This window comes from Syngnathoides biaculeatus, chromosome 9 (assembly GCF_019802595.1).
Source record: "Syngnathoides biaculeatus isolate LvHL_M chromosome 9, ASM1980259v1, whole genome shotgun sequence".
Taxonomy (NCBI): domain Eukaryota; kingdom Metazoa; phylum Chordata; class Actinopteri; order Syngnathiformes; family Syngnathidae; genus Syngnathoides; species Syngnathoides biaculeatus.
This window is the reverse complement of record NC_084648.1, coordinates 7,025,006-7,051,446: the sequence shown is the minus strand read 5'-3', so window position 1 is coordinate 7,051,446 and position 26,441 is coordinate 7,025,006. Positions and strand designations below refer to the sequence as shown.

The 26,441-nt window shown below is 40.8% G+C and overlaps 2 protein-coding genes across 3 annotated transcripts in view; one reads left to right on the top strand and one right to left on the bottom strand.

The window, feature by feature from the left end:
• Nucleotides 1-11,624: 11,624 nt before the first annotated feature.
• On the bottom strand, nucleotides 11,625-22,732 carry hoga1 (4-hydroxy-2-oxoglutarate aldolase 1). Its single transcript, XM_061830296.1, has 7 exons — nucleotides 22,344-22,732; nucleotides 21,264-21,392; nucleotides 20,601-20,728; nucleotides 18,270-18,404; nucleotides 13,560-13,656; nucleotides 13,142-13,275; nucleotides 11,625-11,858 (listed from the first exon to the last, which is right to left on the bottom strand). Exons 1-7 carry the CDS (start codon nucleotides 22,570-22,572, stop codon nucleotides 11,709-11,711), a joined length of 1,002 nt encoding a protein of 333 aa, XP_061686280.1. The 5' UTR covers nucleotides 22,573-22,732; the 3' UTR covers nucleotides 11,625-11,708.
• The window catches only part of LOC133506295 (metal transporter CNNM1-like), an 18,630-nt gene continuing 14,641 nt past the window's right edge, over nucleotides 22,453-26,441 (top strand). For both annotated transcript variants that reach the window (XM_061830295.1, XM_061830294.1), the window contains exon 1: nucleotides 22,453-22,588. The gene's annotated coding sequence lies outside the window, so the exon portion shown is untranslated. The remainder of the gene's footprint in view (nucleotides 22,589-26,441) is intronic.

Below are 26,441 nucleotides of genomic sequence, written 5' to 3'. Positions count from 1 at the left end.
GAGCTCAGTCCAGTTGGATGGAAAGCGTTTGTGAACAGCAGTCTTCAGCTCTGCCCACAGATTCTCGATTTGATTCAGGTCTGGACTTTGACGTGGCCATTCTAACAGCTGGATACGTTTATTCGTGAACCATTCCATTCTAGATTTGGCTTTATGTTTAGGATCATTGTCCAGTTGGAAGATAAATCCCCGTCCCAGTCTCAGGTCTTTTGGACATCGGATCATTCAGAGATCCTCACTGAACTTCTGGAGCGAGTTTCCGCCACTGGATATAAAGGGGCCAAATAATATTGCACACCCCACTTCTCAGTTTTTTATTTGTTAAAGTATGAAATATCCAATAAATTTCATTTGACTTCACGATTGTGTCCCACTTGTTGTTGATTCTTGACAAAAAAAAGTAAGTTTATCTTTATCTTTGAGCCTAAAATGTGGCAAGAGGTTGAAAAGTTTAAGGGGGCCAAATACTTCCACAAGGCACTGTATAACTAACAAAGAGGTTGTGGGTGCCGCCTTGCATTTTTTTTCCTCATGCAGCAGCCAGTTTTGCTTGGCAACATGACATGTGATAGACATGTCTATCATGCGTAGACAAAAAAAGTGTGAAGAATCCATGACCAAAAAGACACAGGAAGACTGCTGTTTGGTTTTGAAATTGTCCATTTTAGGAAAATTTTGGACATTTTGTTGTTGTTTTTTTTTTTTATTAATTAACGCCCAAATCAAGTTTCACTTGGGAAATTTTGTAGGCATGTCTATCATGAGTCCACCCACAAAACAAATCTGAATGTCATGCCTGAAAACCACAGTAAGTCTACCATTTTTGTTAAAAGAAACCTTTTTAGGCTCATTTGGCCAGTTTTGGGGTGTTCTTTGACTTCTTTAATTGACAAACTCTTTGAGGTTTTGTTCGACTCTTACCAATCAAAATGACCTAAAAGTCCTGACCTTAGTGTAAAGCCACCAAAATGTCATGGTGGAGTGTTTATTTCCACTTCATAATCATCACAACCATGAACACGGACCCACTCCTTGCCAAGAAAGGCTAATACTAACATCGGTGCTCTTGAAGCACGAAGTCCGGGCAGACTTCTTGCCTCCCCATCCTGCCTCACCCGATCACTCAGTGCCCTTTCACCGCCGGGTCTGATCCTGGACCAACCGCCATCAGTTACCTCTGTCTCCCTCAGTGCCAACCACCCAGTGCCAGCCAGCGGCTGTTGATCCAGAATCAATGTCTCGCAAATAATTTCTAAAAGTGTCTTCTGAAAATATGACTGTTCCGAGTCTACACTTATGACTGAATAAGAAAATTTTTTGGTCGAGTGGTACTGGTACCTTGACTTACAAGCACCTCAAACTGAGAATTTTTCAAATTGCGAGCAATTGCTTGGTCAATTTTTTTTTTTTTTGCCAAAGCCAAAAGTGACAGTGCAAGCGAGTTTTGGTTAGCCTGCTTGCTCAAGTGGAGTGGAAAAAAAAAAATCATCCTTCTGACCGTTTTTGATGCCGCAAAGAGTGAAACACACAAAATATAAAATAACACATCCAAGGAGCAAAGATTCCCAATGAATTCTAACCGACCGACCCGACTCCAGCCGCTGACATCATTCACTATGCCACACCCATTAAAGGTACACATCCAAAACAAATACTACAGTGCCAGTGCACGGAGTAATTACAACTTTGTTAAACCAAAGTGTTTCCTCTTTTTATGCAATACAGTAATATTTTCCTTCACTAAACCACAAAGCAGATTATTGGTATTTCAATGCATTCCGGTGTGGAAAATGTATTTGATACAGGAGTAGATTCACACAACAAATTACATTCGTAAGTCAGGGTACCACGATATTTATTTTAATTCATTTTATACTTGAGCACATTTTGATGTCGAGTATCCACAAGTGGTCACTTCTATTATTGTTTTTGTTGTGACGCTAACGAGGTGTGTGATGAGTTTCAATGAAGTCGATGTGCCTGCTGGGAATTGTGTTACTGTACGGTATGTGTCTTTGTCTGTGGGTGCATGCCTGTGTGTGTGTGTGTGTGTGTGTGTGTGTGTTGTGTGTGTGTGTGGTGTGTGTGTGTGTGTGTGTGTTGTGTGTGTGTGTTTGTGTGCGTGCGTGTGGTGTTAAACAGCAAATGAAGTCAATTGTCAGTTATGTGATTATCTGAGAGCGCGTTTAATTTAGGATGCAGTTTGCATGTGGGGGACGATCACACTCATTTAATTGGCTCTGGGATCAGAGCCCCGACGACTGTGTCAGTCCACTTGTACGTGTTGTCATACGTGCGGTTGTGCGTTACACAACTGGCACTCACAGAGGATCACAAAAGCCCTTTAAATGCACCTTAAAGCCACTTCACAGCATCCAAACAAAAGAGAATCTGAGGGGTAAAAAAAAAAACATTCTGGATGCTTCTGTTGCAGTCCCTCCAAGCTTTGAGGAACAGTCACTCACTTTTGACGGAAACACGTTTTTGTTTGTTTGTTATATCCTCAATAACAAAATAAGAACACGGGTCATGTGGGAGATTAGCTAAAAATTGCTTTCAGAGGGCTTTATGCTCATGTGCTCACTAGCGTGTAGCAGGAGTTACATTTAGGATCCCAGCGCTTGAAAATTGCTTTGTTTCTTGATCATTTCCATTTAAAATTTATATTTGGCATATCTGGTCAAAATATACTCTGATGGTGATTTCTTTATCAAAGAGAAAGATAAATCCACTCGACAGTCATGGTTTCCTCAAACTCTGTAAACCGGCATCTGATCGAAAAAGCACACAGTGTGTGTTGGTTTAAATATTACAAACAACAATTCCACTAAAAACAAAAATAAGGGTTTGCAAAAAAAATGTATACACACTTTAAATAATTATATTTGTAATTAGTTTACATGTTAAAAATTATTTGAATTTTAATAAACATCAAGTTTACAATTAAAGTGTGTATAATTTTTTGGGGGACACCTAGTGCACTTAACAAATATTTTAAATATTTATTGAAACAGTGTTTCCCAAACGTTCAACTGTTCGTTTCATCTTAAAATAAGTCACTGTTTATACTCCATGTACTTTAGATGTCTTTTTATGTTTTGATTTAAAAAAATAAAAACTTTGACTAAATTTAAAAAAAAAGAAAAAAAATTGATATGTGAAAATATGCGGGACAACCTTGAGTGTCCACTGTGTGCCTGAAAAAAAAGTGACTGTGCTTTGAATCCTTTAACGTCGCACTCTTTACATTACTGTAACCTTACTTTATTAAATAAGATTTCAACTAAACGGTGGTCACCAAGTCTTCCGGATGATAAATGTGAAGACGCAGAAAAAGAGATTACACTAATTGTAAGATAGAAAGATGCTGAGATGTAAAATGTAAAAGGGTGAGTGAGTCATCTTAAAAAAAAAGACTTCCTTGGGGCAAAAGTCAAAAGTCTTTGGGATCAAATATTAACTTTGTCAAGGTTTCACACGGAAGAGGTGATATTGTCCTTATGGTTTTACAGTAGTGTTGCATTCTAATGAATTCAATTCATGTCAGAATGTCACTTTGTTGTGTGTGATTAAAATGTGAAAGAAACGACTGAAAAACATTTGTTTTGTGGGCTTTTTGTTTCTTATTAAAAACTATTTTCTGGTCCCAAAAAATGTTTTTGTTTTGAAATTCAAAATAAAGTGTAAAAACAAAAATCGATAGCATTATCACCGCTCAAAACACAATACATTTACGTACTAAACTCCTCAAAAAGACGCAATGCTGGGTAAAACTTTATCGAATGTGATAACTGAAGTTTCCATGTGACATTGTGAGCGTGTACATTGTCAGTAATGACCTGCCTACACAGGCCAAGTGGGGGGAAATGTAAGCTTCTGTATCCAGATGTGAAATGCAATCGTTCCTCACGCCCCCGTGAGCGCCATCATATGGTAGCTTACATCCATCCATCCATCCATTTTCTTAGCCACTTATCCTCACAAGGGTCACAGGGAGTCCTGGAGCCTATCCCAACTGTCAACGGGCAGGAGGCAAGGTACACCCTGAACTGGTTGCCAGCCAATGGTAGGGCACATGGAGACAAACAGCTGCACCCACAATCACGCCTTGGGGCAATTTAGAGTGTCCAATCAATGTTGCATTTTTGGCGATGTGGGAGGAAACCGGAGTGCCTGGAGAAAATCCACGCAGGGACGGAGAGAACATGCAAACTCCTGGTATCTTACATACATGCTAAAATACAGTGAAGAAAATAAGTATTTGAACACCCTGCTATATTGCAAGTTCTCCCACTTGGAAATCGTGGAGGGGTCTGAAATTTTCATTGTAGGTGCATGTCCACTGTGAGAGAGATAAAATCCATAAATCACAATTTATGTTTTTTTTTAACGAATTATTTGTATGATAAAGCTACAAATAAGTATTTGAACACCTGAGAAAACCAATGTTAATATTTGGTACAGTAGCCTTTGTTTGCAATTACAGAGGTCAAACGTTTCCTGTAGTTGTTCACCAGGTTTGCATGCACTGCAAGAGGGATTTTGGCCCACTCCTCCACAGAGATCTTCTCTAGATCAGACAAGTTTCTGGGCTGTTACTGAGAAACATAGAGTTTCAGCTCCCTCCAAAAATTTTCTGTTGGGTTTAGGTCTGGAGACTAGGCCACACCAGAACCTGGATATGCTTCTTATGGAGCCACTCCTTGGTTTTCCTGGCTGTGTGCTTCGACTCATTGTCATGCTGAAAGAGACCCAGCCATGACCCATCTTCAAAGCCCTGACTGAGGGAAAGAGGTTGTTGCCCAAAATCTCACAATACATGGCCGCGGTCATCCTCTCCTTAATACAGTGCAGTCGTCCTGTTCCATGTGCAGAAAAACACCCCCAAAGCATGATGCTACCACCCCCATGCTTCACAGTAGGGATGGTGTTCTTGGGATGGAACTCATCATTCATCTTTCTCCAAACACGGTTAGTGGAATTATGACCATCACTTTTGGTCTCATTTGACCATAAAGCTTTCTCCCATGACTCCTCTGTATCATCCAAATGGTCATTGGCAAACTTAAGACGGGCCTTGACATGTGCTGGTTTAAACCAGGGAAGCTTCCGTGCCATGCATGATCTCAAACCATTACATCTGAGTGTATTACTGTCACCTTGGAAACGGTGCTCCCAGCTCTTTTCAGGTCATTGACCAAGTCCTGTCGTGTAATCCTGCGCTGATTCCTCACCTTTCTAAGGATCATTGAGACCCCACGTGGTGATATCTTGCATGGGACTCCACTCCGATGTTTAGCTTCTTCCATTTTCTAATGATTGCTCTAACAGTGGACCTTTTTTCACCAAGCTGCTTGGCAATTTCTCCGTTGCCCTTTCCAGCTGTGTGGAGTTGTACAACTTTTGTCTCTGGTGTCTTTGGACAGGTCTTTGGTCTGGCCATGTTACAAGTTTGAGTCTTACTGATTGTATGGGGTGGACAGGTGTCTTTATGCAGCTAACAACATCACAAAGGTGCATCTGATTCAGGATAATACATGTAGTGGAGGTGGACTTTTAAAGGCGGACTAACAGGTCTTTGAGGGTCAGAATTCCAGGTGAGAGACAGGTGTTCAAATGCTTATTTGCAGCTGTATTGCACGGATAAATAGTTAAAAATCTCATACATTGTGATTTCTGGATTTTTCTTTTTAGATTACCTCTCTCTCAGTGGACATGCACCTACGATGAAAAATTTCAGACCCCTCCATGATTTCTAAGTGGGAGAACTTGCAATATAGCAGGGCCTTCAAATACTTATTTTCTTCACTGTACATGATGGCATTGTACTACATCCATTATGAACGGATTTTCATTATTCCCAGCGTTGCAATGAACATAACCCCCACGAATAACAGGGGAACACTGCACTAGCTTTTTTTCTTATTTGACACTCGTTCATGTAATTAAAAATTGCTGGTGTTGGATACTTTCTGTTAAGCATGTTTTCGTTTTGTTGCAGGAAATCGAGCTCATAGGTTGTAATGACTCCATTAATCAACATTGATTTATTAGGCAGTAACCTGATAGTGAGAACAACTAGTCTTGCTGAGAAAATTGGAGAAGATAGATAGATAGATAGATAGATAGATAGATAGATAGATAGATAGATAGATAGATAGATAGATAGATAGATAGATAGATAGATAGATAGATAGATAGATAGATAGATAGATAGATAGATAGATAGATAGATAGATAGATAGATAGATAGATAGATAGATAGATAGATAGATAGATAGATTCATTTGAGCCTCACTAAGCTTGCAGTTCTACTTTTTTGACCCACATTTCTTTGACCAACTTTCTGTCCCTTGTAATTACAGAGATGGAAAATGCCTTATCTCCATAGGGGTCTGACTTGAAAAAGACATTTTTCAAGACAGAAAAAAAAAAAAAAGCACTTGGCAATGGTGGCAAGTAAGTATGTAATAAGCAGTGGGGAAAGTAGGATAAAAGTCTAGCGTATTATTCTCTGTGTGTTGCTGTGAGACATCACACACACGAAAGAAGAACATATGGAGGATTCTGAAGTGGGATCACACTACCTGGCAGGTCGAGCAATTTTTTTTTCCTCCTCTTTCTTTCTTTTGCGGCCCTCGGCTGTCAGGGAACGCTTTCCCTCCCCCAAGCTCGCTGCCCTCCCCCAACCCTCAGCCAGCAGTGTCACTTAAATAGCTTTAAGGTGTGTTTGGGTTGGACTTTCACCTCCTCCTCGCACGTTTCCCGGGCAACCGTCCAGAGTTGCCTTTAATTTGTATCATCTCCATCCCGAGTGCAGCGCTTTAGCTTCATCATCGAACTCGGGCCTGTTGCCATGGCAAACTGTCTCAATATCAACGGCACACCAGCTTCTTATTCTTATTAGTTATCCAATGAGTGTATGTGCACGTGTGGGTTTGTCTATTAGTGTGCGTGTGTGTCTGTGTGTATCTGTGCTTCACTTTGCATGTGGTTCTTTCGTTTGTGTGTGAGTGTGTTTGTGTGTATATCGCTACACATTTGTATGACCATATTTGTGTGAGCATATGTGATTGTGTACCTTTGTACAAGTGCCTATGCATGTTTTTCCGTGTGTGTTTGTGCATATATGTGTACGTGTGCCTGTTATCGTGTTTTGTGTGTCCTCTCTGTGCACGCGTGTGTGTGTATGCGCCGACAAAAGAGATGCTCCCTTACTCCCGGCTGTTTTTTCCTTCTTTTTTTAACGTGCGTTTTGTTAATCCATCTCCACGGGGAGGACGCGCCCATTTTTATGCTTGTTCCGTAAAAACGAATGAGGGAGAGAAGAGGTAGGTGTGGAGGAAGCCTTTTATGCGTCATCTTATCAGGGAAGCTTCCCAAAAGACTTTATTTCCCTGTTTCCTCACGCGCATACTGATCAGATGCAATTAAAATATAATGGAAAAAAAACGTTGTGGTTTAGGTGAATTTCTAATTCTCCAAGCCATATGAAATAAAAAGAATGTGTAAGAAGGGGAAAATATCCTCACAATGAAAATATGGGAGTGGGGGGGAATGTAGTTTTTGCAAAAGATGTATTTCACAACATGTTTTAAAATCAGGAGTTGTCTAAAAATTGTCTTTGTTCAATTGTTCAAAATATCTTGATGAAAAATGCTGTTTAAATATAATATTAATCTCATGAGAGTGTCATTGTGCCAGTTCTATTTCGAGAAAAATCAATAGGTTGTCTAGAAAAGCTGGATTTGTCTGAGAAAAGCTCAATGTAAGGATGAGTCAAAATGGTCTCAATCTTGAAAAAAAAACCCATAATTTTACAAGAATATCATGTTTGTCAATAACTTTTTAAGTCGTATTTTTTTCCAGATGTATTTCTATGAGTAAAAAAAAGTAATACAACTATCCTCAAGAAGGAAAAAATGTTTTTTTAAAACGTAAGCTTTTGAGACTGTTATTCTTGTGAAAAGTCACATTTTTCAAGAAATACTAGAAGAAAAGCAGTTTTTATCTGAGTAAAAAAAAAAGTATCGAAGGAGCAGTGAAAATGACACACACACACATATGTTTAAAAGGGACTGACTGCATGTGGTTTTGTTTGTGTCTAATTGCTTGGCTTCCCACCGGGCACGACGGGACATTGGAGAGTTTGTGCATGTCAACGTGAGCCTATATTCAAGGATTGGGGGTGGGTGTATGTATATATACTGCAGATATATATATATATATATATATATATACTGCAGATATAGATATATATATATATATCCATCCATCCATCCATCTTCTTAGCTGCTTATCCTCACCAGGGTGGCAGGAGTGCCGATCCCAGCTGTCAACGGGCAGGAGGCAGGGTACACCGTCAACTGGGTGCCAGCCAATCGCAGGGCACATAGAGACAAACAGCCGCACTCACAATCACACCTGGGGGCAATTTAGAGTGTCAAATTATTGTTGCATGGTTTTGGGATGTGGGAGGAAACCAGAGTGGCCTGCAGGCATGGGGAGAACATGCAAACTCCACACAGGGAGGGCTGGGATTGAACTCGGGTCATATATGTATACATTTATTTGGAACTTTGCGACCTCACACACCAGCTCGGCCTCCTTCCCTGCCAGAGAGGTGACGTTCAACGTCCCTCGAGCCAGCTTCTGTAGCCGAGTATCAGATCGCCAAGGTGCCTTCGGCCATTGCCCAGCTCGCACTGCACCTGACCCCTATGGCCCTTCCCACGGGTGGTGAGCCCATGGGAAGCGGAACCCACGTTACCATTTCGGGCTGTGCCGCCCGGGCCCCATGGGTACTGGCCCGGCAAGTGCTTGCCTCCGAGCCCCATCTCCAGGTCTGGCTCCAGAGGAGCACCTCAATGACCCATGTCCAGGCAAGAAAACACTTGATCCATTTAAGTCTTTCATCATAGGTGTTGTCCCTCATCTAGTACCTGTTGGTCATGGGTGAGCCTAGCTGGGGCGTGTCGCCCTCAAAATCTTAGCTCCTACGATCATCATTACACTCAAACCCCTCCACCATGTTTAGGTGACGGCTTCCAGGAGGGGGCCGTTATATCTAAATATATACTGTCACATGTACAATTTTCACTTGAAAATATGTCACTTCTCCCACAGGACTCCTTTAATTTGATGCTTTTATTTTAATCTATATCCCTCGCACACACATGCTGCCGGCGTGATGACGGAGGCAGAGGCCTGGAGGTGTAAAAACTGCAGAGGTTGGCAGTGGGGAGACGGGGAAAGGGGTGGGGGTGGGTGCACAACGAGCATTTGCATATCCAAGCTTTAGAAGAAGAAGCCTTGGTTCGATGCTCCCATCTTCAACTTTCTAGATGCCTCCAGCCTCAGATAATGCTATCATATTTTATATATTATCTAGTGCTGCTCAATAAGACTACTCAAACGCCCTTTCCTTGGTGGAGGTAATCATTTGAAATTGTTGGTGTGATACAGCTACCAATGGACAGTGCCTCCCTCGTGAGGCGTTAAGTGGCAACTACAACACCCCAAATTATAATGATTCTGTTTGATGTCATTAATGCTAAATGAAAACATGAACACAACACTTTATCTTTAACTAAAAACACAATTGTAAAAACTAAAATAACATTACAACGTGCCTTGTTGCCATTCTTCATTAATTGCTTGAGAGTAGCAAAGAAAAGCAAAATGTATTTGTATAACGTATTTCATACACAGGGCTGTAGAGCATTGGCCTCACAGTTCTGAGGACTGGGGTTCAAATCCCAGTCCCACCTGTGTGGAGTTTGCATGTTCTCCCGGTGCCTGACTGGGTTATCTTCGGGGACTTGGATTTCCTCCCATGTACCAAAAACATGCCTGAATTGGAGAATCAAAATTGTCCCTAGGCGTGATTGTGAGTCCAACTGTTGTCTGTCTCCATGTGCCCTGCGATTGGCTGGCAACCAGTTCAGGGTGTACCTTGCCTCCCGCCTGATGTTAGCTGAGATAGGCTCCAGCACTCCCGTGACCCCTGTGATGATAAGTGGTTCAGATAATGGATGGATGGTGAATGGCTGTATAAAGGATATTGCCACGTAAACTAAAGAAAAATACAGAAAATCATTGTCAGTTAACAAAGCTCATTGCTACAAGCTACAAATTCAAGTTAAAACTCTACCATGCAAACCAAAAGTCATTTCCTGTATATCAACAACACTAAGAAATGCCACAGGCTTCTCTGGGCCCAAGCTCATCTGAGATGGACTGATATAAAGTTGAAAAGTGTCTTGTGGTCTGACAAGTCCACATTTGAAATAGTTTTTGGATATCATTGATGTGGTGTCCTCTGGGCCAAAATGGAAAAAAAAGACCATCCAGATTATCAGCCCAAAGTTCAAAAGCCAGCATCTGTGATGGTGTGGGGATGTGTCAGTCCCATGGCATGACTAAGATGCACATCTGGGAAGGCACCCTCAATGGTGAAAGGTACATCAAGGTTTTGGAACAACATATGCTGCCATCCAAGCAACATCTTTTCCAGGGACATCCTTGTTTATCTCGACAATGCCAAGCCACATTACATGCACGTGCCAGTACTAAAATGGCCTGTTAGCAGTCAAGACCTGTCTCCCATTAAAAATGTGTGATGGAATATGAAGCGCAAAACACAACAGAGACCCCAATCTGTTTAAAAACTGAAGTTATACATCAAGCAAGAACAGAGAAGAATTCCACATACAAAACTTCAATAATTTGTGTCGTCATGCCGAGTATTATTAAAAGGTGATGTTACTCAGGGTAAGTTTGAAAAATGAAATGAAAATATCTGCAATTTGAATTAGCTTGAACATTAAATACTGTCATTGAAGTGGATTCAACTAAATATTTGTTGAAAAGGATCTGCAAATTGATGTATTCTCTTTGTATTTACATTTCACATAAAATGACTTCTTTAGAATTGGGTTCTGTAAAATTTTCTCTACGAATCAATCATTGAAATACAATACAATCATTTTAGAAAGATGATTTTTGTTTACTTATTTTACCTTTATCACATTAATCATCACAAAATGTATGACTGTGTTATCATTCTTGGTCACTGATTGAATGGGAGGAGTCACCTGATTGAAAGCCAATCCATTATGAAAGTCCACTCATAACTAATTCCCCGTTGGGTAAATATAATTAATTTGACATTTTGTATTGACTTTTCACTTAGGTTTATGATCAAAATAAATGCTTAAATAATAGTTTTGATTCCCAATGTATTTAAAATTCAGTTTTGTTAAATATAAATTATCACTATTGAAAATTAAATGTTTAAAAATGTAAGAATTCCACCTTTGGATTAAACTTGGCTGCAAAACATAGAAGATTGTATATCTTTGTGCAACAAAAATGCTCGACTGCCAAAACATTTGGGTGACATTTCATGAGGAAGATAAATGCATTATAACCTGTACAGGTGGATTTAATTCTAATTTCTATGAATCTTTGAATGCACATCCACCCGCTCAGCATTTTAGCACTTTTTGAACACTGTCCTCTTCTCTGCTGTGACTAAACCACAAAATTCCCATTTCTTTTGAATTCCAAGGATTCACAAAAAAATGCCTCTGTCGCTCCTTCAGTCTCTGAAATCCTGTTAAAATGTTGCCATTCACAAACATTTTGGAGTAACGTGGGTTTATTGATGCGCTTTTTTTTAATTCAATGAACACAAACATTTCCATTCAGAGCCATCCATTAGAGGCGAAGTCTCGTCGGAGTTGTTGCATCTGTTCATGGTCGAGTGGCCGGAGAGGCGAACGGCAGACGCCACCGTGGAAGCCAAACCAATCCATGGCCTGCTTGAGGGCTGGCACACCCAGCTTCCTGGTTACCTAGCAACACACATGGACGCAAGTCAGAAGTATCAAGACTTGAACTTCAAGTTTGGAACGATAACTGAGTTATTGGTGCAAAAAAAAAAAAAAATCAAGCCAGCCAAGTTGGATGCCAGCTAAATTTCAAATACGTTAGCTAGTTCAAACTCCAAAGTCAAGTCATCCAATCTAACGCAGTCACAACATATACGGGGAGTCCTCGGTCTACGACTGAGATCCATTCCTACAGTGGCGGCTTAACTCGAATTTGGATTTAAGTCAGATTTCACCATTAAAGTCAAAATTTATGATGACCACTGGGATTGGCTTCAGCATTCCCGTGACCTTCGTGAGGATAAACAACTCAGAAATGGATGGGTGTTGGTGCTTCATATATAAAAAAAAAAAAAAAAAAAAAAACTAAAATACATTAAAATAAAAAATATAAGATCCTTCACTTACCATTAGGGAAGAGAGGCTGGGATGGCGAAAAATGAAGGGAGGCTGGGATTAGCTATCGCTAAGGAAGGAAGCAAGTGCAGGTAGGCCTTGCTAGTGGTAAATTCCTCCTCAACGTCCTTCCCTTTTCTGCTCTTTTAAAGTTAGGAAAATACACCTTGCCTTTTCCCTTAATGAACATTAGGCTCATATTATGCCTACGTCGATTCTGAGCCTCGATCCATAACGTAAGTGATCTTTCCATCTCGGCAACGATCAAAGAACATTGCGTCGTTTTTTTTTTAATTCACAAAAAAAGTTGCATCATGATCACTGAATCCCTCATAGGGGTGAAAGGTGCGCCTAAATTTCAGACTTTTAAAATTCAAATCGCGCCGATCGGCCGACTGAAGGCCAAGTCATCTCCGTCGGTGTTAATCCTTTGTGCGATTTTTTTTTTTTTTAATGATATTAGGGTTCGTTTTCATGGTCATTGCTTTTATTTCAGCTCGACCATAGCTTTCTTTTTTTGGGCCATGATGTTTAAAAAGGTGGCCAAAAAAGCCAAATATCGTCCCCGCGCACAAACACAGATAAGCAATATGCATGAGCTAAGCAGAAACACTATGATGCTGGAGCCAAAATGGCGGACAAGACAGGGGTGTCGTAAAAAACAGGCAAGATTTCTCAAGTTATGTCATTGAAGTCAAAGTCAAGTCTTTTGTAAGTTTTAGCTGAACAAGTTCCAACTCATGTAATTACCAACTCGAGTCATGTGACTTATGTCCCCAACCTCTGCCTAGCAACACGTCAATCAATAAACCATTTGGGTGACATGATGGTGTGTAGCAGTGCGCCCTTACAGCGGCGTTCGGTTCAATGAGTCGCTGCTGCAGCTCTCGGGCTTGGTCCCAGTGGCCCGACTTGCACAAATGCTCCAGGTCGCACAGCGACTCACCCAGAACGTTAGCCAGTGCGCAGACTCCGCCCACTGCACCTGAAACATGAACAATCATGACCAGTCACAACACTTTCAACTTAAAGCATTCTTAAAGAAAGGCTAAAATCTAACATTCTAACTAGGCCCAGTTCCTATCAACAGCAGCAGGCATTACAAAGCTTAGCCAGCAAAGCTCATGAAGCTAACGAGATGTTTATGCTTGCTCACGCTACATGCCGACAAGAGGCCAAGGTACTCTCCGTGGCGCCACTATCAAGTCAGCAAAGATAACAAAGCTAGCTACGTGCGCCCGGCTGCTACGTTAACATTTAGCAACTCACCAACACAGTAGGCGGCCATGAGGAAACCAGCTGAGCCTGCCAAAACCTGGAAGTCCTGATCTTTGGTTTTGTGGACCATTAGGCCGATCCTGGTGATCTGCGCAGAAAATACAAAATGACTGCTTCCTATTTTTCGTTATTATTTACATGATTAGGTATTTTTTTTATTTGGATTATTTTTTTTCAATCTCACACACACACACACACACACACACACATATATACATCCATCCATTTTCTTAGCCACTTATCCTCACGAGGGTTGCCGGGAGTTCTAGGTCCTATCGCAGCTGTCAATGGGCAGGAAGCGGGGTACACCTTGAACTGGTTGCCAGCCAATTGACCCCTCCGTGGATATTGCGCAATCCGCGTCACTGACCAATCAGAGGCCAGAGATCTGCATAGACCAAAGCCCGTTTTTGCTCCCGCCATTTTCTCTGACAACATTGAATGGTCCAGTATAGGTTTAGTTAGCATTTTATCGCGTATTTGGGTTATTTAACAAAAAATATGGTTAAGAGGTGTAGTCACGGACTTTGTAATAGTGACGACAGGTATCCTGATAGGCTAGTTGGTGGAGTTCGATTCGTACCCTTTCCAAAACCGAAGACCCAGTACGAAAAATGTCTTTGATGGATCAAACTTTGTGGAAGACCGCATCATCAACTAAATCCATCTAAAATCAACCGGAACACATATGTTTGCACGAAGGTATGCCCTATATTTGATTTTCAATACATGTCTCGTATAAATGAATTCGAAGTTCTTCGCTAGCATAACACTGCTGTGTGTGAACGATTGACACACTTATTCTTTGTTGAGCGAAATTTAGCGATGATCGGACTGCACAAACGTATTGATTTCTTGCTGGCTCGCGACCGAAGCTTAACCAGACTGTGTTTGCACGAAGATATGCCCTAAATTTGATTTTTAATCCACGTCTCGTATAAAAGAATGAGACGTTCATCGCTAGCATAACACTGCTACGTGTGAACGATTGACACACTTATTCTTTGTTGAGCGATATTTAGCGATGATCGGACTGCACAAACGTATTGATTTCTTGCTGGCTCGCAGCCGAAGCTTAACCAGACTGTGTTTGCACGAAGATATGCCCTAAATTTGATTTTTAATCCACGTCTCGTATAAATGAATGAGACGTTCATCGCTAGCATAACACTGCTACGTGTGAACGATTGACACACTTATTCTTTGTTGAGCGATATTTAGCGACGATCGGACTGCACAAACGTATTGATTTCTTGCTGGCTCGCGGCCAGAATCTTAACCAGACTGTGTTTGCACGAAGATATGCCCTAAATTTGATTTTTAATCCACGTCTCGTATAAATGAATGAGACGTTCTCCGCTAGCATAACATTGCTACGTGTGAATGATTGAATGAAATCAAAAGCATGGAGTCTGTTTCAGTTCAGAATGTATTGTATTGTATTTGCCATTTTTACTGTTTGTCTTACGTCAGCGCATGTGGCGTGACGTCACTTCAGGGGGCGTGGTTAAGTGCCCTGTACGGAGGGGTCAATTGCAGGGCACATAGAGACGAACAGCCACACTCACAATCACAATTTGGTGCAATTTAGAGTGTCCAATTCATGTTTTGGGATGTGGAAGGAAACCGCAATGCCTGGAGGAAACCCACGCAGGCACGGAGAGAACATGCAAACTCCACATAGGCGGGGCTGGGATTGACAAAATGGCCACTTCTAACCAAGATGGCAGACACAAGTTCCTTTTTTATTTGCTGGCTCTGGAGGGTCACTGCGCCTCATTTGTCCCACGATTCCAGTGAACTATAACACCCCCCCCCCCCCCGCCAAAAGAAAAAACGTGAAGGAGAGATTTTGAATATCTGAAAATGCACTTTTATCCGACCTGTTGGATCACAGTCATGATTTGGTCAGCAGAGGGGACCGCAAGACAAAAGTGTGAACAAACGTCTTCCATTGGACATCTGGGATCACACGAAATGATTCCCAAGAGGTGCGAATGGACATTAAAGGTTGCTCATGAATATTTAATGAGCTGCCTGTGCCCCCCCCCCCCAATTGTCTTCAGCCCAATAGAAGAGAGGGGTTCAAAGGACTTCGAAGGGAATACGAGCACCCTCCCCAGTGTGTATTTCTAGCCAGTGACGGTCAGTCAGGCATCATATCAATGGTCGCTCTTTGACGAATCTTTGACCGCCTCATCATATTTCCACATGGAATTTATGAACTAGGTTTGAATTCAGAAATCAAGGGGAATGTGTTTTTCAACTATTGTTGTTCGTTAACACAAAAATCCTTACAATTAATGAGATGGCAATTTGAAATTTTGGTCCAGAATCATGAAGAATCATGGAGGTTGACACGTATGAGTTGCCTTTGCGGGCCACATAAAATCATCTGACAGGCCAGATCTGGCCCCCGGGCCATGAGTTTGACACCTGTGGGCTATCTGATTAACTCAACAACTAACTAATTAATTCACTGAGTGAGAGATTTGTTCATTTAAATCACTGACTAAATCACTAAATGAGTGACTGATCCAGACTAAATGACTGAATGACTGACTAAGTAACACAATGACGAGCAGACTGACTGAATTTCTAACAAAATATCTGACTGGTTAACTAAATGATGAGGTAGTTGGCGAACTGACAAAACAACTAGTAGTGGTTAACTGACTAAAACAAAAAAAACAAATTGACTACCTAAACAGCCTAAACAAACTAACTTACTGAAAGAAAATGATCAGTTAGCTAAGTCAATTAGCGAATTGACGGATTATCAGACAAAACAACTTATGAACCCAATAACTTACTAACCGACCAACTGACCAACTTGTCTAAAAATGCAGCAAACTCGTGAATTGACTGACTGACTCAATGACTGACTAATTGATGACTAACTATGCAACTAACTGTGTCATTGACTAAAACGAATTAACAAACTGGCTAATCAAACTGTTGGTCAAAGCGATTGACCAACTAACGAACTGACAACGTGAGTAATGTGAAAAGCTCGCCTCTCGCCAGCACTTTGGGAAAATGTGATTTGAGTTGCAGGATTTGTCATTGGACTTTTTGAGAGAAGGAAAATTTCTTCCCGGAACCTGTCTGGCGACCTTTCACCTTTTGCTGCGCCTGTTCCCGCCTACGAGCGAGACGGCGACGGCTACAGCGTAGGCGAAGGGGCACGGGGTCGAGCGCCGTTGTCTTCCTCCCAAATCGCAAATCCAGTCAGACACTTCCCACACTGCGAGAGTTTGTTTTTCCCCCGCAGCCTCAAACGCGCCACGACGCGTTGGCTGACCTGCTGCCTGGCGAGGGCAAACTGCCCGCTCGCGCCATCTTTTGACTTTCTTCTTTTTTGCTATTTTTAACTTTTTACTTCTGATTTGTTAAACTTCTTCCCTTAACAACATGACACAGATGTTTGTGTATAAAATAAGACCGACGTGTGTGTGTGCACTGCATGCTAAGAGCTGACCGTGAGCCCTGCCAAGATTAGTAGACTATTAACGACTACGTGGACAATCAAAATTGTCGACAATTTATTTACTAGTCAATGTTGTTGGGTTTGTTTGTTTGTTTGTTTTAAGCTTTGTCTTTCTCTCAGAAGTGCTTGGATCCTCACACTAATCCTGAACATGCTTGCTTGTTGACTGCGCCACATCTCCCGGGTTAGCCACGTGACGTACTGGGGAAAAACGACAGCTAACTGGCCTTAGGAACGGAACTCAAAACTTGAGTATTTCACCCAAAATAGTCAAGAAAAACGTAATGAAAAACCTGTGCAACAACAACTTTGATGGAAGCAGTGATGTCAGTGCTGGACATGCATCTGAAAGGAAAGCGCGTTGTGGCTGATTTGACTTCTGACAAAGAGGGATTATCTCGGTTTAGCCAGCTATCACCTAATATTAGCATCAACAGCTGTGAGCTCATTGCGTAATGCTGTAAATGTTTACATTATCTTTAAGCTAACGATTATGATATCATTAGCCTTAGCACACAGCTTTTGTGTTTGATATCACATCATAATCACATATGTGACACTCCAGTGGGAAACCGACCGGATTGCCGTGTTTTAAGCTACAGCATTAATGATTTAAAAAAAAAAATATATCAACCACCAGAAAAATATGTAAAGCTCACCTCAGAGTTATAGTTAATGTGAATTTCTTTCCTGAATGCCTCGAAAGAAAAACGTTTTTATTGAGAAGGTACGGGAAAATCTCCATGAGACAAGTCAGACAACGGCAAGACGTAAACAATACGAATCGGCAACTGCTGTGCGCAAAACAAGGTAAAACGACTTTATTACTGGTTTCACCAGAAAATGTTGTTTCACCTGATTCATTTTTATAAGGAAATATTCTACATTTTGAATTGAAAATTCATGGGTGCCTGCCAATAATGGTGATCACAACTACCTGCACCAAATGCTACCCAATTACCACAATCTATACACCTTTTAATAATAATAAGCATTTTTATTTCATTTTTAGAGAATGTATCCATGTTTCGTGTTGGAGGCTCACGTATCTGAAGTCTCACTCATTCACTCATCATCACTCGCATGGAACCCCTTTTACTCTCTTACTCTCCAATTTACACACTCTCCCACACTTCCTCTCTCCTTCCCACACATTTTCATACAATTTAATGCACGTTTTTTATTTTATTTTTTTTTAAAGCACTCCTTACGTCTCCGTCGCTGTCCTTGAGTCCTGCGATGTTTGGATGTTCGGACAGACGCACAACTGCGTCCAGCGGCAGCTCCAGGCCCGTGTTGGCCGCGACGCTGTATAGGATCACCGGAACCGCGCTATTGTCCGCCACCTGGGAACATAGGGATGAAGTCAATCAGGGGGTGCAAAGAACACAGCATTTATATTGTCAGTATTTGTTGACATAATTTTCTTCTTTTGTATTGTATTGTTAAATTATACAGTGCAACCTCAGTTTTAGACCACTATCCGTTTTTTTTTTTTAATCAACAAAAGTGCAGAATAACTTTAAACAAGCAATAAAGGGGGGGGGAAGCAAGTATATATATATATATAATATATATATATATATATATATATTTTTTTTTTTACAAAAAGTAACATACAAAAACATTAACTCGGAATTCAGGTTGACAAAATCTTTGAAACAATCCCCAGCTAACTGTTGTTCATTTGTGAAAATTAAAAGCAACTTTTCAACTTCCTCCAAGATCTGTGGCCTCTGCTTGCTCAACACCGTTGCTCCTTTACCAACATCACTTGCTTTAAGGGCGTCCTTGCGTTTCAGAATGGTTAATGGTCGTCGATTTCGCCACGCCACACTCCTTCGATAGCTTAGAAATGTCATGATCCTGCCGCTCCAGCACGAGCTGTGCGGGTGCCCGCGCAGGTGCGCTGATTGGGAGGTGCACACCTGCCGCCTCATGCAGCCTGATTACGCTGTGGATTTATATGACCACGATGACGACTGGCCGGCGCCAGTTCGTTGATCTTCATGTCCCGTTCGTGTGCTCCGGTATCCCTGATCGAACCTGTGTGTACCGACCTTCGTCCGTTCTCCGACCACCCTTGTAAGCCTGACTCCTTTGATACTTCTGCCTGCGTTGATTGTTCTCCCGTGTACCGACTCCTGCCTGTCCGCTCACCTGCTCTCTTCGCCCGACGTCCCAACTACCGCTGCTGCACCGGACTGCCTGCTCGATCCCCTACCTCTGCATATAATAAACGTTTCTCCTTGAACTACCTGGCATCTTCCGAGTCCTGCATTTGGGTCCTACTCTCGTTCCGATGGGACGTGACAAGAAACGCGCACACCAGTAATTCTTTCTTAAAGTCAACAGACAGTTTTCCGCACAACAAAAAAAGGATTTTGCAGCACCAGCAGTTCCACTTGCCTTCTTTGGAGCCATGATTGGGGGTTAAAAGTCCTCAATAGGAAGAAAAAACAGTCACTACCGGGACACGTCTGCGTACAGAGGCTGCCTTACACCAAATAACGTCGTGGGTAGGTCAGCTGGTTGTGCCAGGCGTGTTTGTGTTATTTCCGTTTTTTTTCAAGGGGCATTTGAATTCACAATAACAAATCGTGTCGTGGGTGGGTCAGCTGGTCGGGCCGCGCGCATTATGTTATTTCCGGGTTTTTTTCAGGGCGTTTGAGTACCGGATTTTTGTTCAAAAACAGGCAAAAAAATCTCCAGATTTTCGTTCGAAAACTCATTTGTTCGAGAACAGGGACGTTCGAGAACAGAGTATTCTTAATTTATTATCTCTTTAAATTAAAAATGGGTACTAATAAACTAATAAATTGACATGCACATTTATCTTATTAAAATCTATTCTGTTGGGTAATTGGTTCACCTAAATGATAAAATAAGAATATTATCAAAATATTTAATATTACGTGTCATCGGTCAGTTATTTAGTCAGTTAGTTGCTTAGTTAGACAGTCAATTAGTCAGTCAATACATCATTACTGTTCATTGACATTCGGTAATTTATTTTTAAAATAATTGAATTTACACCAAACAATAAAATTGAAAAAAATGGTTAAGTAGAAAATTAGATGGAAATTCAACATTTTTGTATTGATTTCATTAAAAATAGAATAGATTAATTGTAACTGAAACACGAAGAAAACCACTGCAACTAAGCTGCACTTATACTATTATACAAAGCATTAATATATGCCCAAGTACTGTTATTTAGTTATTTCTTTTTTGTGAAAAGTGTTGCTGTTCCATTAATGTTGAAAGATCAGCTGTGACAAGGTTTAATTAATCCTAATGCAGGTTTTGTTAGCTTGTCTGTGGCATTTCCCGTTACAGTATTAGCTTTAAGTCAGTTGTTGTCTATAAATTAGGTGGTTTGGTGAAACACACGTCATGGGATTCCTTCCTTCCTACCTCAACAACAATTAGCTGTACTTTCACACTTTGTTTGACACTATCTCGCAGTGGAGTGCCAGAACTTGTAGGGCAAAATTTTCGCACACAAAACACAGGATAGAAAATAACAATTAGTGTTTAACCTTAATGAAGTGCTGGAGCAGGGCCTGAGAGTCCATCTTGCCTTTGTAGAAGCACGGCGTCACAACCAGGACGGCGTCAGCGCCGGCCGCTGACATCTTGGCCGTCAGTTCCATCGTGGCTCGAGTGGCTAAACAACAAAAGAACACACGTAAAGTACGGCCACTACCGGTACTCATGTACTGCACTATAAGTAATGATAATAAAAATAGAAGTACAAAATAGATGGTCAAAATAGAAGTACTCCTTCACTGAGACTCCTGTACTTTAGAGAAAGTACAAAAGTACACACTGAAATGTGCTTAAACACAAAAGAAAAACTTAATATTTACTAGGGCTGTCTTGGTCAAATATATTTTTAGAATGGATTATTCTATCAATTATAAAGATTTATTGCAACAAAAAAAAACATAAGACTAGCTAAATCAATTGATTACTGATTAATCGGATACAAGACATATTAAGTTAACAGCCGCTACAAACAGCTCGTATACCAACTGTTTGCTTGCAAGTCAACGCAAAATAAAAAGCGGCTGAGCGGTGGCTCGTCTCAATAAAATGGCATGTCAAGGTATCATAGTACTTGAAAAATCTACTTAAGTACAATCCTCATCTTTGTGCTTGGTTATTTTTTACCACTGACAAAAACAGAGACGGTGACGCACACTCGCAGCCGGATCCGGCGATGAGCAGCTTGTTAGCGGGCATCAAGCGTCGGACCCTCTTCACCACCTCCACGCGCTCCTCCTCCGTCAGGTAAGGGTACTCGCCATTGGAGCCCTGCACCACCAGTCCTACAAAAACACAACACACCCACAGCATGATAGACTGCCCTCAAAGTCACTCATACACCTTAGAAAGACTACAAAAAAATAAAACTGAGATAAAAAGCTACTGTACAACTATAACTTTAAATTTGTAAAAAGACACCATGTGAAAATTGTAAATATATATATATATATATATAAAATAGTGTGTGTGTGTGTGTGTGTGTGTGTGTGTGTGTGTGTGTGTGTGTGTGTGTGTGTGTGTGTGTGTGTGTGTGTAATGAAACAAACATGAATAGGAACAAAATAGAAATGGTATAGAAAAAAGAACATGAACGTGGTTTAAGAAGCAAAAAAATAATATTGAATTGCTTAGGAAAAAGGGAAACAATGTCAGGAAACAATGTCAGGAAAATGTATAAGAATGAGAAAGATTAAAAACTTGAAAATGAAAAAGAAACTAAATCAGACATGGCAAATGATAAGGTTGAAAAAAGTGACAAGTGAAAGTGAAGAAGACCAACAGGAAAGTCATTCCAGAGGGAAGGAGCATCTGGTGAAACGTGTGAAGACTAAAAAAACATGAAAGTCGTTTTAAAAAAAGAATAATAATAATGATTCATTTTTAAGAACGCCTTTTTTTTAGCATCTAAAAAGCAGGGATGTACACCTTTTCCTCTCAAGGTGTATTTCAATAGATGCAGTTCAATAAAAGACAATAAAATGCGAAAAATGTGGCAATGTAAACTCAATTTACTTGCCTCTATTATTTCACCTTTTTATGAGCGTTCGTCGAAGATGACGCGCTGTGGCGACCCCTAACGGGACAAGCCGAAAGAAATACATACGCGGTCATTCATGAAACCCAATGTCTCTCTTCAAAGTCAGCGTTGAACTTCCGCTTGTACCGGAAGTGACGCGGCGCCGTGGCTTTAACGTGTAATTCGCTGAATGTGTTTTATCGTGACGATTTCTGACCTTTAAAGGGAATCTTTGCGTACTTGTGCAAGTTGTGCTCCAGTTTGTCGTAGTCCACGTCCTCCCGCTCGTTGAATGGGGTCACAATGGGAGGGTACACGCCGCTGAGGTCAAGCCGTACGCCGGCCGAGCTAAGGCAGCGGGCCCCGCGCGGCCCGGATCCTCCGCGACCGAGACGCACAGTTGTTAGCAAGCGTGACGAGATTCTCCGGGCCCCGTAACTCAACATGACACCAGCTGCTTCGGTACTCCTTGTTACTACTAATGCTGCACTTGTTCTTGTCGATATATTTGGACGGTGATCTCCTAAGTTAATGTCTGAACCGCCTGGTTAAATATTGACGACGCTTTGTGCTTTTTTTTTTTTTTTTTGGGGGGGGTTGTTAGGTACTTCAAATGTTGACTTGAGTTCGTCCACTTTTTTTTTTTTTTTTGAGTTGTCAAACAAGACGTGGACACATCCTACAACGTTAGCGCCTCCAAGTGGTAATGTGGACTCCTGCACCACAGTCACTTGAGTTTAGTGTACAAAAAAAGAAAACAGTATATAGCAAACATCAAATTAGTAAATAAAAGCGGACAAAATATGCTAGAGAAAAAAAATGGATGAAAAAATTCCCATAACATGCTTTGAACAATTTACAAAAGTAACAAAGTATAGATTTAAAAAAATGGTCAAAACAATAAAAACAAATCGTGAATGACTGAAATATAAAACGGGAATAATTAAGAATGCATAGCTATGTATTTATTTGTGGAAGTTAATCTAAATTAAGGCTGCGGTTTAAAACAGTTTGGGGTTTTCAGGAAAAATAAAGTAAATCCTACAAGGAGACAAAAAAAATGATTTGGATTAATGTTGTTGTTGTTTGCTATGAGTGGACATTTTGATTAAAATTCTAAATTGGATATACACTGAGGCAAAAAAAAAAAAAAGTATGAAGTCAGCCATCAGTTGTGAAAGCTTTACTGCTTAAAAAGATGAGGACTGTAATTTTAACTGTAGGTATACCTCACCGATGAAAGGCAAAAAGAAAAATCCAGAAAATCACAATGTGATTTTTAAATAATTTCTTAGTAAATGATGCTAAACAAATGAGTATTTGGTCCCCTCCAAACAAGATTTCTGGCTTTCAGGTTCCCCTCTCCTCCGCTCTTTACCTCTTTTAATGGCTCCAGCTGTGTGAACTCGTTATCAGTATAAAATACACTTGTCGACGTCCTCTAACATTAGAGTACATGGCCCTCTCCATACAAGCGTGTGCCTTGATCTGTCTGCCATCTTGTGGTAAATTATGGACATCAACAACTTTCAGGAGACGTTCATCATCAAGTTCATGGTGACACTTGGAAACAGAAATTATTTAAAAAAATGTGTCGCAGTACCTGCACAAACATGCCAATACACACGTACCCCATGACTGACAGCTCTTACACGGTATACATTTAAATGACCGACAGTGTCAAAATGCCCTTTATTTTTAATAAGTTCTCATGTAGCATTTTTTTTTCCTAATGTAAATGCCATTTCCAACAATATCAGTATTTTTCGGAGCACTATAAAGACCAAATTTACTGCTTAGGTGCTGTGGAGAAAGGAAGGTTCTATAGAGTGCCAGTACAGTATTTACTCATTTTATATTTCGTCACTGTCAGGCGGATTCTCCCAACTTCAATTTTTTTCATGAAATTAAAAAAAAAGATATACCAACCACCTTTGAGTTATTAGCCCTTAAATATACTGTTGCTCTGTCACATGAACACAACAGCACCCCAAAATTACTTTTTGTCCAAGAGGTAATTTAATATGCACAAATTAAACAAAACAAAAAAAAATACCGCCAATTTATTACCAGTCATGTCGCCCACCCAAATTATTTTTCTAAGGTTTTAGGGATTCAATAAATAAGACAATGAGCTGACTTGTTTATGGGGGGAATTTCACCACTTCCTTCTCCTACAAAGCACTCAAGCGATTGATTTTAACACAACAAGCCTTCTCAAATATATCTAACGTCACAATTTCCCCTTGTTATTGTCGAAAACAAATGAAAGGTTGCAATATCGGGATAATTACGCAGCAAAAAGTGTACTGCAATACTTCAAAGCGCAAATGTGCTTGCCTTTCGCTCCTGACGTCACCAGGACCACACGGGACCTCGACCGAAATGTGGGCGGGGCAAAATCTTGCTGAATATTAATGTGTCATCACAAAACAAGCCTAAAATTACTACTGAGTGTATTTAAGTGGGGATTTTTTTCAGCCCAGGACAGCAATAAGTACCGACACATAATTACAGCATTAGTTCATGGGGACCCTTTGTAGTTTCCTAAACAGGCTAATCTTGGCGCATCCTTCCTTCACTTGTACAGAAAAAAGGGGGTGGGGGGGGGGGACTAATCCATGACGCTGGTGGTTTGTCAAAGAAAACTGCTTATTAATATTTGAAGAACAGAAATTATATTTAGGCTCTTACATTACCGACACCAGAGTTTAGATATTCCAAATGTCTCAGCCCTGTGGACAAGAAAAGACAAAATACAGTATTTAAACTATATACAATTTTTTTCAGTCTCTTGAAGAAGACAAAGCTCATTAATCTTAGTCTTTACCTTCACTTGACGAACAAAACGTTCCTGTCATAGTAAATTGCCACAATCCTTCCAAGTGGCCAGCAGTTTCTGGGTGATGTATCAGCCACAACACGCAGCATATCACCAACACAAAGATTTCTTCCATGCGTAGGCCATCGTGGACATTCTTGAAGCTGTCTGAGGTATTCTTTACACTAATGTTTCCAGAAGACGTCAGCAAGATACTGTACTTTACAATCTCCATTTCACCTTCCTGTAAATCCTGACAAGTTTAGTGTCCTCCTTTGGAAGCTGTTTCAAAACCATCCTGTCTGTCTTCACTATTTGCTGCATTTGGTTCCTTCTCTTTTGTTTTCACACAATACAAGTTTTTTCAAGCCTGAGAAACCAAGACAAGGAATATTGTCTTTGATAACAGGAATGTTTCCTTGTGAAAACACTTCAGGTAACCGGATAAACTGATCTTCATAAAGGCCACTCACTTCCAGCTCAGTCAACAACGCGAGTGTCCACCACTGATTGCTTTCCCTCCGTTCGTATTAAGACGCTCGTGTTGTGTCCATTCAAGGCCAGCTGAAGCATCAGTGACTCAGTAACAAAAGTAGCCGTATTGCATGGGTCCAAAAATGCAAATGCTGGTTAGTACTTGGATGGAAGACCGCCTGGTAATACCAGGTGCTGTAAGCTTCTCTCCTCGGCTAAAAAGCAGAGGGGTAAAAAGTGTGCCAAACAAAAATGTGTTCATTTGAGATGGCACGCTGTGGCAGCCCTAACGGGGCAACCCGAAAGGAAAAGAAGTCACAAACCTTGTTCCCTTTTGAGCTTTGACACGTATTGGAATTATTGAAAGAGCGCAGTGTCTTTTACCGGCCCCAGTGGCACCAACAGACCTCCTGAAGGGCTATCTTGTAGTCGTCACCAAAAAAACTCTTTCAGCATTTGTTTGGCTTTTACGTAGCCAACTGAGGGTTCCATGTGCAAGCAACTTTTGACTACCGTAAGTCATCTGGTGGTCCACTTGTGTATTGCAGAAGAAACTGTAGTCGGTCACAATTATCACTAGTTCGGTCTTCTACTCCATGTTCCATTGATATAAAAACGGATTTATATTCAAGAGGATCACTGTTAAATATTGCAATCTTGACATCGGGGAGTATTTTAAAGAAAACGTAGTTTCCTAAATGGGCTAATCTTGACGCATCATTCCTTCTACACTTGCACAAAAATGGGGGAAATAGTGGTGACGCAGATGGTTTGTTCAAAGAAAAACTGTTTACTCGAATTCAAACAGCAACAACAACAACAAATAACATTGTTTCCGCATTGAATGGGCTTTTCAGTGAAAAACAATGTATTTAAAGGACAGCAAATCTCTGTCAGTGAACAAACAAAAACAAAACGATGAGGATGATGATGGCCAAAAAAAACTATTTTGCCCCACAATCCGTCTAACTTTCGTTCTTCTTCCGGTTCATTATGTTGCCACAATGCATCAACTCTCTA